The 14,382-nt window shown below is 29.8% G+C and overlaps 1 protein-coding gene across 2 annotated transcripts; it reads left to right on the forward strand.

Moving 5' to 3' along the window:
- The first annotated feature begins 7,035 nt into the window (after positions 1-7,035).
- On the forward strand, positions 7,036-9,549 carry LOC129309567 (probable pectate lyase 5). Of its 2 annotated transcripts, XM_054951180.1 has the most exons (5): positions 7,036-7,186; positions 7,291-8,031; positions 8,130-8,268; positions 8,372-8,533; positions 9,440-9,549. In XM_054951180.1, exons 1-5 carry the CDS (start codon positions 7,080-7,082, stop codon positions 9,461-9,463), a joined length of 1,173 nt encoding a protein of 390 aa, XP_054807155.1. In that variant the 5' UTR covers positions 7,036-7,079; the 3' UTR covers positions 9,464-9,549. The 2 variants fall into 2 exon arrangements, with proteins under 2 accessions (XP_054807155.1, XP_054807154.1); XM_054951179.1 differs by lacking the exon at positions 9,440-9,549 and having other exon boundaries at positions 7,294-8,031; positions 8,372-8,812.
- The last annotated feature ends 4,833 nt before the right edge of the window (positions 9,550-14,382 follow it).

Raw genomic sequence — 14,382 nt, forward strand, 5'->3', positions numbered from 1 at the left:
TTTTTATAGGGATTGAAAACATTGAAACCATAGATACCTAAATAATATATGTCACTCAATCTTGCTGAAATTATAAGAATGAAAAATGCTGAAAAAAAAAACTATAGAGACTAAAAGTAAAATTTAATCAAACTATAAGGACTGATGATTATATTTTTCCTTATCTTTAATTAATTCATACAATTCTAGTAATGAGATTAGTTAAAAGTTCAGTCGATACTATTAAAATTACTCAATCTTCTCAACAAGTGGCACATATACTACTATTGACCTATGATAGGCACAAATGTTAAACCTGCATTTTCACAAGTGTATTCTATATCTAACATATAAAGTGATGAAAAGAGCATCACGAGAACTTAACTGCTAACAACCAGTTGAATAATAATATTTTCACTTTATGTGAGGAGCACACAACTTTAGGTAATGTTTGGGTTTTTTTTTTTTTTTTTTTGGAAGATGGAATGGAATGAGATGAGATGGCTAGAAGCCTTATGCTATTGTTTGAAAGAAAATTTTAAAAAAGAATGGAATAGTTTGGGGTTGCCTTTCAAGTCATCTCTTGCCATCCTAAACTCATTTTTTTTTTTACTCCTAAAAATGGAATGATATGATATAAATACCATTTTTATAAAATTACACTTATTTTTTTCACTCTCTCTCACTCTTTCACCCCCTTACCTTAAAATTAAAAAGTATAATTATATTTTATTCAAATCTATTAATTTTATGACTATTCTTAAATAATAATTAAATAAAATTATTTATTCTTTTAATGAAACTTTCATACAATCAAATGTTCCATTCCATCCCACTCCATCCCACTCCATTATATTTCATTCCATTAATGATTGTTCCTTTCCATTTCATCATATACTCTCAAACATACCCTTAAACAAAGATAACACATAGGCTAGTTACAAGAAAACAAATCTTAAGAGATGGCTTGATTAATTATTATAAATTTCACATCTTAATAACTAGATTTTATATTGTGCAATGCATGAGAATCCTAACTCTCAGTTTAGGGGAATGAAGAGAAAAGAATATTTTAATCAGTAGGATTTATGAAAAAAATGATAAGCACAATTGAACATTTTTAATATTGATAAAATGTTAAATAAAAAGGTAAGTAACATTAATTAAAAATTTTAAACAACGTTGCTTTATATTTTTTAAAATCAAACTTATTGAAATCTTTCACTTTCCCCATTCTTGTAATCAAACATATGGTAAAATTAATAGAATAATTAAATACTGCCTTGATAATTTTTCAAAAAATAATAATTTCTATAATATATAAAATAAAATTGTATAAAAACTATAAATAAATAATTATAACAATAAAATTTTAAATAATTATATTTTTTAATTCACCAACAAAAATTGTTTTATTCCCTAACAAATTATTTAAGGCATCTCTCATTACTTTGTTGGAACTAAGGAAATGTGGTTATTAACCTTGTCTAAAAACATAATAAACCATTAATTTTATCCCTATTTAAATAAAAAAATTCACATTTACATTATACTCCCTCTCATGGCCAATAAATTGAAGTAAGAGTAATATTTGAAAAATATAATTAATACTTTATCAATTGCCTTATATTAAAGACCAAAGAGACCTTCTATAAGGTATTCTAAAATACAAACAGGAGGGAGTGCTTGACATCTTCAATGGGATTTATCATTGTTTGAGCTATTGTCTCAAGCAATCAAATTAATAACCTGTTAGTAATAATGATTGCAATATCCCAGGAATTTTGAAAAAAATTAATTAATATTTATGATAAGGTATTTTGTGTGTATTTTTATAAGTTTTGGAATATATATAACAAAAAGATTAGTGGTCTAGTAGAAACTTTATTTGTGACCTTTCATAAGATTTGGAGTTTGAATATTTCAAATCCTTCAATCCATTACCTCCTTTGCTCCTTGGTGAGTTCAAGCTTCATCATCTCTCTCTTGCATCTTTTGTGTGAGTTTTGCGACTTGGATTATTGCCTGGTTGATGTTTGAAAAAAATAGATGTGGATTTGAATTTTTCTTGGACTTAAATTGTTTCTTGATAAATTTTAAATATTGATGTTTGGAGATTGTTGGGCAAGGAATTTTAAGCTTGAGAACTTTGACTGAATGGTTTAGTAAGTAACACATATAAGATGTTTGTTAAAACATGTAGAAGAGGAATTTTATTGGAATGGGGCAATCAAATATGTTGGTTGTATTAAGGACTAAAATTGGAATGCAGTTTGTTCAATTTTTATATTGAGACTCAAAAAGATATAGGTATTACTTGAATATACATATGAATTTATATACACACATATCGTGTGGTGAAAAGCTTTGGTTGGTTACTCAAAAGAATCTTTCATGCTTGATGGATTGTTATTTAGTATATATGCATTATTATTGATTACATGATGTTGCTGTGGCTTCTAATTCCCTAAACAAATGAACTTTATTAAGGTTGAATAAATGATCCATCTGATTTTTTTACTTGTCTATTTTATTAAAAAAATTAATTACTAAAAAGATTTCACAGTAGAATGGAAAGTGTAGATAACTTGCACGTACAACAAATATTTATAAAGATATACTAACTGAAGGCTAAAGAGAGGAAAAAAAACAAAAAATATCCAAAATTTTTCATTTTTTGAAAGCTAATGAGTAGCAGAACCATATTCTCTAATAGTGATTCAACAGTTAATATTTTGGCAAATACTCCTCTACTTCATGTTTAGATAGCTTTTAGTAGTACTTGTAGGAAAGTAATCTTTTGAAAGTGGGTTTGCCAAATATGAAGAGAATGACCAACATGAGAAGAAATTTGATTTTTAAGGTTTATGATTGTCAATAAGATCTTATGTGTTCCCTGCTATTTTTTCAGAATATGCTTGATTTATTTTTCTTGTTTGAAAGTTAGCATTTGAGTCACTAGAAGTCTAAAAGTGTCTCATAGTTTAGTGGAGAAACACTGGACACCATGTTGATAGTTATATGTCTTAGCTTGGACCCAAATTTAAAGCTTTCAAGGTTGTTAATTATTGATTTGGTTGAACTACTATTTTAGTCCTCAAATTTCACTTGATTATGATATTGGTCTCATACAAAGTTTGTAATTTAGTTTCTGTAATGTCAGGAAAGCCTTGATTTTATTTTAAATTAAGTGTTATTTAATCTCCATTCTAAAGACGGCCTCATTGTGCTAAAAGAGCTTTTAGCAAGTATTTGTATACAAATTTAAAAGCAAGATTTAGCAAGTATTTGATGCATAATTGACATTGAGATTTTGGCAAGTACTTTTATAGTGATGAGAATCTTTTTATTACTGAAAGAAATTTTTATAAGCATAGATGAGCCTATAGAAGAAAGTTTGAAAAATGGTTTATGAATGCTATTTATATTCTTTTAAAATAAAAAGGTTCATATGTTGAAAAGTTTATTTCTATGAATATTTGTAGGGGCACCAAAGCACACATGTTTGTTGTGAACGATCACGCATGTTTTCGTGGCTTCAAGCTACACCAGATATATTATTTTATCCTCACAGATTATGTGTCTATGCTTAATATTCATGACTTTAAATTGTATCAGATTTGTTGCATATTCTTGTGAACTATATGCTCACATTTGTTATTCATAACATTCAAGCCGTGCTTGTTATTCATGGCACGCTCCGCTTACTTGGTGATTTTCCTATATGGACAATGTGCCCATGAATATGATAGATGTCTCGTGCTATGTTGGCTCACCTGAAGAAATTGGTTTTCTAGAGAAATGCTTTCATTAAACTCTTATTATTGAATTAAAAAAATTTTAAAATCTTAGTTTTGATTTCTATTTTCAATACTACAAATATGTATCTACATCGATTTACATGTACTATGAGTGTTTTAAAGGTTTCAAATTATCAAGGTGTGGCTCTCATTTTGAGGAAGTTAAACAAGATTTAGTATTTATTTGTTTATATTTTACATATTTTAACAATGAACCTTGTTATTATGCACTTACTAAATTATTTATATACTTTAGATAATAGAAATGTACCTCCTCTTTCATCTGCATTAAAAAGAGGATCCCTTGTTAGATAGATGTAATAATTATTGTAGTAAATCTGTATTCATGATAATTTATTTTATGATCTTGTTGAAAAAAAATTATAAAATTGTAAGCAAGATGTCCATTGCGTTGATTTTTATTATTTAAAGATTGAGAGAAGAACTCTTATATTTCGTTCCAACTAAAGTTTATTGACTGCTCTAGGCCTTTTCATATTAAAAATAGCAATAATCCAACTCTTGAAGGAGTTAATCTTGAATTTTATACAAACATTCACAAATGAACATTACAATATCAATTATCACTATACTAATGAAGTATTTTTTTCCCCAAGTGTGATTAGGGACATTAATAATTGACTGGACTTATGAATTGAGATTTACCTTGTATTTCGTGTCAATCACGCTTGTTTCGGTGGGTCATGACAATGATGATGCTAATGATTGTTTGTGTGAAACATGATCTTAACCCACAATTTAAATGAAAAAAAAAGTGGGCATTGAATTAATATATAATAATTGCATGTTAGTATCATCCATTAATAATGACTTAAACAATGCTCCATCAATTGGCATTAAGTCCCCACGTTCCCCTTTTAGCTAGCCAGCTTTTATGAAAACTGATATTAGATCAATATATAAGACCATTGGCGCACATTATATTATTTGAAAATGCAACAATTAGGTTAGCAATAACATAAAACAATTAGAATAGCTTAGTTTAAACCTGCAAACTAGTCACTCATGAATATATAAATAAAGGAGGGAATAACCTTGAAAGAAATCGGTAAAGAACAAGTCTATCCAACTGTCATAAATAGATCAAAACCAATAAAATTAGTGGCTCAATCAGCTGAATGTATTATATATCATCAGTTTTTAATTAAGAAGATCTAAATTAAAAAAAATACTCTTAAAATAAAAGATAAAAAAATGGTTAAAATATCAATTTATTTATTTACTTATTATTTAAGAATATTTCATAATAATATTGTCTATTTGAAAAATATGAGTGTGAACAAAAAAAAAAGGACACATGGGAGAGAACATGCATTTTCAATTCAACTATAAAATCCTCCACGTTGGCACTCAGCGGATAGCTCGGACCTCCCATGTGGAGCTTAATGTTAGATTTAAAATTTAATAAATTTTACTAAATAGCAATTTCTTTTAAAAAATTAAAGGATAAAAAAAGAGGTCAACATTGTCTGAACGAAAATGGAACCAGAAAAGTCAGCAACATTCCACGTCATCACACTTCCGTTCCTCTCACGCGGTTGGCGATTACCCCACGTGTTTTTCGCCAGACCTTTTATTTTTTATTTTTTCAGACCTGGATATTAAATTATATATATATATATATATATATATATATATATTTGCATGGAGTATTCATATCTTGGACCTCTCCTGCATCAAGGGAAAATAATTTAATGGCAACTCAAACTATTCTAAATTAAGCTAATACAAGATATTTTGAGGTAAAAACTTTATTATATTTTCATTGCTCAAACTTAACTGCTACAATCATATGTTTTTATTTTCCTATTTTATAAGGTAGAAAGTGAATTAATGCTACATGTTTTATACAAAAAGAGAACGAAATCATGCACCTGATTTTGCCGCTTTATTGATATCCGAATTCTTTTTTGGCCAACTTGATATCCGAATTCAAGTATCATCAAACTGAACAAATATATATATTTCTTTTAATATGATTTTTTTATAGTAATATAATTTTAAATTCTTAAATTTTCAATCATTTATTAATTTAACTCTTGAATTTAACAACCCAAAACAATTAATTTAACTTTTATAATTTTTGAGTTATACCATTACAAGGACTAATATTTTCTCCCTCCCTCCCTCCCTCCCTCTCTAATTCATTCCACTTGAACAGAATCGAGTTTAATTTCCTCCATTTTATCAAAAACCATCATTGATAAACATAATGTCTAAAATCCCATTGATATGTATGTATGTATGGATGTATGGAGAGAGAGAGAGAAGGGGGGGCTTTAGCTTGCTTGCTATTTGCTCCAACACAATACAACGTTGTTTTCGGCATTCTAAAAGATGACAAATTAACATGAGAATATGCATGCTACATTACAACTACACGGCTCTCAAATATTTTGACTAAGCAATAGTCAACGCCGTCCTTAATTATATTAAATATATATTTAGTTATACACATGCACTCACCATTTGAGTCTAATTAACCTAAGTTATTCTTAATTTATTCCACGTATTCAAAATGATCTCTCAAGAATATAATTCACTAATAATATACTTTGACATTCAAAGAATCAAGCAAGCTAAGTAAGATTAAGAGTATTCTTTAAGGATAATACATCTCCAGTAATGTTAGGGTTACAAAGCCTAATTAATCATGCACAAAACTACGTTACACAAAACCCAAAAAACAAATAATAATAATAATAATAATAATAATAATAATAATAATAATAATAATAATAATAATAATAATAATAATAAAGGGATAACATAAATTTTACTCCTTAAACTTTCCTTCAATTATTATTAATTTAGTTCCTAAATCAAGAGAAACTATAAAAAATTTAAAGGAAAATATAGGAACCTAGAAAAAAAAAATGCAGTAACCTATAATAAAATTTGAGCAAAGTGTAACTTAAAATTATGTTTTTCCAAAATTTAATTGTTTTGAGTTAAAAAACTATAAAGATTAAATTATACCTACTTCATCAAAAAATTATGAGGATTGAGCTTTTCCGAGATAGAAGGGATAGTTGAGAAGTTTAAGCATAAAAATTTATATTTAAAAAAAATAAACAATCAATAAATAATTTAATAAATAAATAAAGGTTATCCATTACAACCAACATTTTATTATCAGTCTAGCTTCCCCTGCTCTTCACTATATAATCCTCACATTGCCTTCACCGTTCTTCACAAAAACATCACAAGCACTCTCTGTCTCTCTCTCTCTGTGTGTGTGTGTGTGAGAATCATAACCACTAGCTTCTGCACTCAGATATGGCAACCCCATTTTCATTCACATTCCTCCTCCTACTTCTCGCTCCTTCTTTCATTCTCTCTTCCCCACTTCAAGATCCAGAATTTGTCGTCGAACAAGTGCACAAGTATGTCTCACAATCACCACTCTCTCTCTTTCCATTCTAATTTTCTCATTTTGCTCATATTGATCATAACATAAATCTCTGTTTCATAACTCTGTTTTCCATAGCAGAAGCATCAATGCGTCAAGGAGAAACTTGGGTTTTCTATCCTGTGGAACAGGAAACCCCATTGATGATTGTTGGAGGTGTGATCCCAACTGGGAAAAGAACAGAAAGCGTCTCGCAGATTGCTCCATCGGATTCGGCAAGAATGCCATCGGAGGCAGAGACGGCAGATTCTACGTCGTTACCGATTCCGGCGACCACCCTGTGAATCCCAAGCCAGGTACACTTAGATACGGTGTGATACAGGATGAGCCATTGTGGATCATCTTCAAGAACAACATGGTGATCAAGCTCAAACAAGAACTTATGATGAACTCCTTCAAGACAATCGACGGACGAGGAACGAATGTTCACATCGCAGGTGGTCCTTGCATCACAATGCAGTTCGTGACCAACATTATAATCCATGGAATCAACATTCATGACTGTAAACGAGGAGGGAATGCCTACGTCAGAGATTCTCCGACACATTACGGGTGGAGAACCGTGTCGGACGGCGACGGAGTTTCCATTTTCGGAGGAAGCCATATCTGGGTTGATCACTGTTCTTTATGGAATTGCCAAGACGGACTTATCGACGCCATTCACGGATCCACAGCGATAACAATCTCAAACAATTACATGAGTCGCCATAACAAGGTCATGCTTCTCGGTCACAGTGACAGTTACAAACGGGACAAGAACATGCAAGTCACCATTGCCTTCAACCATTTCGGTGAACGGCTAGTCCAGAGAATGCCAAGGTCACAACTTTTCTCATTTTTCGACAGAATCAAGGTTTGAATCCATTAGAACTGCATAATGAACCCAAGTTTTATGTTTGTGTTGTTGGCATTTACAGATGCAGACATGGGTACTTCCATGTGGTGAACAATGATTACACTCAGTGGCAGATGTATGCTATAGGTGGTAGTGCCAATCCAACTATCAACAGCCAAGGCAATAGATTTCTCGCTCCAAATGATGGAACTTTCAAAGAGGTTACACAAAATTCAATTAACTGAGAATATTCTGATTCTGATCATTCATTCAAGTCTGCATTGAAATCACAGATCTAATGGTTTTTGAGTTTGACTTGTTCAGGTGATGAAGAGAGAGAATTCACCTGAGAGTGTGTGGAAGAACTGGAACTGGAGGTCTTCAGGGGATCTGATGCTAAACGGTGCGTTTTTTACGCTGTCTGGGAAAGGATCGTCTTCAAGCTATGCTCGAGCTTCGAGTTTGTCTGCAAAATCTTCATCACTGGTTAGTTCTATAACAGCAGCAGCTGGAACACTTGATTGCAGAAAAGGCTCTCGTTGCTGAATATATATAATTAATATGAGTTGAAGCCTACATGATCTGATGACCTCACTTTCTGTATATTGAATATTGGTTTTTGACTTTTTAAGTAACGATTTGCATTGTATTGTAACACTGTAACCTTAGCTTGTGTGGCTATGGAAGGCGCTGGTGTAAGAATTGATAAGGTACAGCTTCAATGTTCTACAACAAACCCAGAAAAAGGGGGTACTTTTTATTTTATTTAATTAAAGAAAATATAATTATTGATTCCTGTATTTTTAATGTGCTTTGATACAAGTCCATGTATTTTTTCCCCTGCTAAGTGCTTTTAAATTTTATCAGTTTACAATGGCAGTTTTTATATTTTTAAATATGACCCTTAAAACTTAATGGTGGCTAATGTGTGTACATAAATTCCATTACTTATTGTGCCAACTTGTTAAAATTATGGTAAATTGTGCAAAAAATGAATAGAAAAAAAAAAGCAAGACATTAAATTGAAATCCTTAAAGCACAATAGATAAGAAACTTCATAAAAGAAGAAAAAAAAAAAAAAAGACAGACCGATATGGAAGATAAGCAGACATGTTAATAACAATTTTACTAATACAATGTCTAACTTATCGTATTCATACCAATTCAACAATAAATTAACAGAGTCATGTATACAGAACCAAATTTAACTTTATTAGTGATGATAAATGCTAACATCTGCAGATAAAGAACATTTAAAAGACTTGGAGTACGCCAAAAAAAAAAAATACAAGAATTAACACCAAAACAAGCTAATAAAAATATAGAACCAAGAATTATATTTTTTTTAATTGTTGAAAATGTGATATGAAATTTAATGAATTATTGAAACAGGGAAGCACATGGATGAATGAATAAGATCATGGAAGCATTATTCGAGGGAGACAGGGTCTGGTGTGAGCATTGAAAAAGTTGAAACAATAATTCAAGGCATACAATGCAAAGTGACAATATTTGAAGTTTGTGTCTACTGACAAGATACGATTTCTATTAATGTCACCGCCAAATTCAATCTTCATGACGTTACCAAATGCCCTGTTCTTTAAGCTATTCATTCAATATTGGATATGGGTCCATCCATTTTTATACTTCATTTCACTTTAGGAGCTTACCAATAATAAAATAAGATTTTTTTCAATAAGTCCTTGATTCAACTCGCAATAGAGTTGTGCCAGTTTAATCAAATGTGTTACAGTTTGAATTTAAGTTCTAAAACTTACAATCCGGATTGCTCTGAATCAAAAATCCTAAGTTTATGGTTTGTGCTAGAGTTTTACATTAATCATAAACTAGTACTTATTATTTATATTAGATTAGCTTAAGTTATTTTGGAAGGAGTCATAGGACACACTTATATAGTCATGATTAATTTTCTAATCACTCTATGTAAGATTATCATATTCACTACTTTGGAGATGCAAATCTTAAACTAGAGGGTGGCTAATGGAAACAGTGACAGCTTGGGGATGTTAAAGTCCATTGTTATTATTAAATCAAGCTCTTTCAGGGCCAAAAATGAATAAATAAATAAATAAATAAAGCTCGTCTTGCTTTGTTTCGTGGTCTTTCTCCTCTTTGATGATAATTTTGATTCATCGGTTTCCTATTCAAATTTCTGTTGATTTTACTAATTAAGATTTGCTGTGTCTCCAAACTGTCATGCAATTTGATGGTAATGTTGTGAGTAAAAGCTTATGCATTCAACTTTATATGAAATTAATGGACAGAGCAATGGACTTCATAAATGTGCTCTTATAATAATAATCCTTTCTCTAATTATAAGATATTTTTAACTACTTTCCTAAAATTTAAAAAGAACAATTGACTCATTAAATATATATTAAATGATCAAAAGACCCCACCTTGATTATGCCTGAGTGACCTTCAATTAAGTGAGTCAAATTTTGTTTAGTTGATGGAGAGACTTTTTCCCATCCTAAAACTTTTCTAATTAAAAAATCTATCTCATCAATAATGTAACGCCTCGGCACAAAACTAATGATATCAGTGATATATCAACATTTTTAATACTATTTGTACTATGTTAATGTCCTTTTAAAAATAAAAAGACTAACATTACTGACAAAAAAAATATAGACTTAAAACAATGGATAAAAAGTATAGGGATTTATACTAAGATTTGTGCAAATCATGGAAACCAAAAATTATATTTTTTCTAAATAATCATTCATGTGTCTTATATTAATTGACAATTGAAAATTGAATTTTTTTTTTTAAAGATGTCTTATAATAGAACACAGAACAGTGCAGAATAATGAACGAGAGACAGAAAGAAGAATAGGGCTGATAAGCAATACACCATTCACTCATTTATTATAATAAGACATATGATGGTGTCTATGATTAACCGTTAGTATTTCCTTCGGTCTCTTGGACAATGGAAAAAACAAAACAAAATGATATTTTGGTCTCTCATTAATTTCATATAAGTTTTCATTTTAATCTATTAGTTGTATAAAACATAATAAAAAATATGAACATTGAACTTTTCAATATTAATAACAAAACATTATCTTAAAAATAACAATATGATTGGCATAAAAATTGTCATTTGAAATTAACAATAACAATGTTTGGGTTGAAGCATTCAAAAGATATTGTATAAAATTAAAAGACTAAATTGAATTCTTATATAAAGTTATAGGACTAAAAATTTATTTCTTATAAAAAAAATTACCTCATAATTTTAAAAAATTGTTCAAAGTATTTATACTTCATAATTACTCTTCTCGTTAAAAAATATAATATATTTTTAATCAAATTTTACCCCCAATAAGGTAATTACTTGTCTTTACCTCTATTTAATAGGATGTTTTATGCTAAAATAAATATATAATAATTTATTCAATAGGAGTACTTTTGAAAAAAAAATAATAATTACACCTTAAAAGACTAAAAATACTTTATATTTTTAAATATTTAACTCCTCAAAAAATACTTTATATTTTTTTTAATAGAGAGAATATGTTTTAAAATGATTTTTTTTAATCCATGCAAGCATGCAACATATAGGCAAAGCTTTAAAAATCAAACTGGTCATCGAATTGGTCAAAGTAATGATTTATGGTTTAAGGGTCGAACTATGGTCAAATTGTTTATGATTAAATTATTATGTTAAAATTTTTATATATTAAATATTATATTATAATTAATATCTTAAAATATTTTTTTAAGATTAAATTTATAAAATGGGATTTTATGAATGTTTACTCTTTTATTGAAATACAATTTTATTAGTGTATAATATTGATAATCAATATTTAAAAAAATTACTATCTATTGATAATGATTAAAAAATTATTGTAAGATAAATGAAGTTGAAAGCTAAGAGGGCAAACTTATTCAATGTTGATTAATAAATATCAATTACATAAAAAATTGACAAACTATAAGGTATTTTTAGGAGACTTATTAAAACTAAATTTAAATATAAACTACATATACAAATATAGATAAATAATTAGAAGCATAAAAATTAAATAATTTTGTTTACATTATAAAATTAGTTTAAGGATTAAGTAAAATGAATTAATCAATATTAATGAGAATAAAGAGGGAAAAAAAACAGCATTTGCTTTGCTTCATACGCTTATTACTATACCTATGTCCCACATTGAAGAAAGAATGACTTGGAGGTACATAGCATTGTTATATAAGAGTCATGGGGTGCTAGCTGAAAACATATGAGCTGAGTTGTATGTTGGCAAAATTTACAACTCAGGCCCAATTGTGTAGTAAAAAGGAAATTTGTTTTGTTTTATCTTCAATTCTGTTTTTTTAACCGATTTGGTTTGTTTTTGACCGGTTCAAAAAAGGCCATTTTTTGAAGTAATTCAAATTAGACTAGTGATCAATTTCTAGTTAAGCTGCCTGGTCCAATTCGATTTTTAAAACTATGTATATGAGGAGCCTGCCATGCGATTCATGAGGTACCAAAAAAATCTGTAGCTTTATTTCCCTCAGGAGAGATCAAGGACAAAGAACGAGTAGCATAAGATCTCAATAAAATGAAACATTTCTGCAGAATATTACTACACCTCCAATCACACCTAACATCATTCAACTCCTGAAATCTCCCCACAGCCTTCAATCCTTTAATCACTGCTAAACATTCAGCCATAAAAGTTGATATGACATTAAGCATCCTCTATATTAATCTTCATGGTTTCTGCACTTGGTTTCAACCATTTCATTTTACGTTCATGATGTGCATGAGCTACATATCCTTTCTTCCTTTCAGATCAACACCGCTAGAACTCAGTAGCCAAACGAACAGTCCTAGAAAGACAAGAAACTACATCAGTGTCAGCATTCTCAAAAATGAAATCATATCTGAATCTCCAAATGGCCTAGCAAATACTTGCAAATAATGCTATCCCATTCAACCCACTTGGTCATCTAAACCAACACAATTGAGCCCATTGAAACAAAAACAAAGCACGCTTAGCTGTTTCCACCTCAGTCTTACTTCTTAATAAATATTGCAGAAATTTAGGAGGCATTACCATTCCACAATTTCTTTGAGACAACATAAGAACAGGATATTCTCCTCTACACTCACCACTTTATGGCCCATCTCTACTCTCCAGCCAAATCCACATCAAGACTTATGTTCCCAACACATCAAACATCTCCCTCTTCACCCCTCACGTGTGTTTTTGGAAAAAAATACACAAGATTTATCGAAATTCACCAACTGACCCGAAGCCATACAATAATCATCAAGACTACTCATCAAAACTCTTACAATTCTTCTTATTAGCATCTTAAAGAAGAAAGAATCATCTGCAGACGGACAATGTGTCAACACAGGGCACTTACTTGCTGGCTAGCTTAATTCCACTCAGTTTGCCTCTCTCAACATTCCATTGGACCATAGCCGAGAGGATCCTCTTGACGAATTCGCCTTTTCACTTTCGAATCAGCATTACCAAGCTCATATTAACATATTTAAGGGACTCCATTCTCCAATGTACCCATCTTGCACTAAACTCCATACACCTCATGTCATCCTCAATAAAATCTCATTCAAGCCTATCATATGTTTTATTCATGTCAACCTTAACATCCATTTCAAAGTTTCCTACCTTTCTTCTTATTTTTTTAGGTAGTGAAAAGCTTCATGAACTATTAAAATGTTATCTTGTATCAGTATATCAGGCACAAGAGCTCTCTGATTGCTAGAAATAACTTGGGTTAAGATGCCTCCCGTTTTGTTAACTAGTAACTTCTGTAATAATCTTATATGCAAAATTACGTAGACCAGTAGGTCTAAATTGTTTCACATTCACAGCACAATCAATTAGTATTATACCATCAATAACTTCATATAGTAAAATTTGTAATTAGATTCCTAATTAACTTGATAGTATTGGATCTACACACCTCTACAATTTGCAACTGGTATTGAATTACTCCTAGAGATTTGTAACTACTAATATATTATTTACGACTTTATATAATAAAATTTGCAAATAGATTTTCAGCTATTTTTAAATGGAAAGCAGAAATTTAAATAATATGGTTTCCAATAAATATTATATTGTATTATATTTTAGAGAGCATATATATATATATATATATATATATTGTCGCCCCACACATACCTCCAAGGGCTGTCTCTCACAGATTTTGTTGGTATTTTGGCTTGTGAATTGGGAATATTAAATTTGACCATAATTTTATTTCTTGGCTAGTCAAATATATCCAAGCTGTGACCCTTTACCGTCCTGTGTCAAATAATATCAATTTTTGAA

This window comes from Prosopis cineraria, unplaced genomic scaffold (assembly GCF_029017545.1).
Source record: "Prosopis cineraria cultivar Desert tree isolate PC_DT_omini unplaced genomic scaffold, ASM2901754v1 PC4, whole genome shotgun sequence".
In the NCBI taxonomy this organism is placed as follows: domain Eukaryota; kingdom Viridiplantae; phylum Streptophyta; class Magnoliopsida; order Fabales; family Fabaceae; genus Prosopis; species Prosopis cineraria.

Coding starts and splice junctions, on each gene's coding strand:
- LOC129309567 (XM_054951179.1), top strand. CDS start 7,080: ATGGCAACCCCATTTTCATTCACATTCCTCCTCCTACTTCTCGCTCCT. Junction 8,032..8,129: donor CTAGTCCAGAGAATGCCAAG/GTCACAACTTTT, acceptor TGGCATTTACAG/ATGCAGACATGGGTACTTCC. Junction 8,269..8,371: donor ATGATGGAACTTTCAAAGAG/GTTACACAAAAT, acceptor TGACTTGTTCAG/GTGATGAAGAGAGAGAATTC.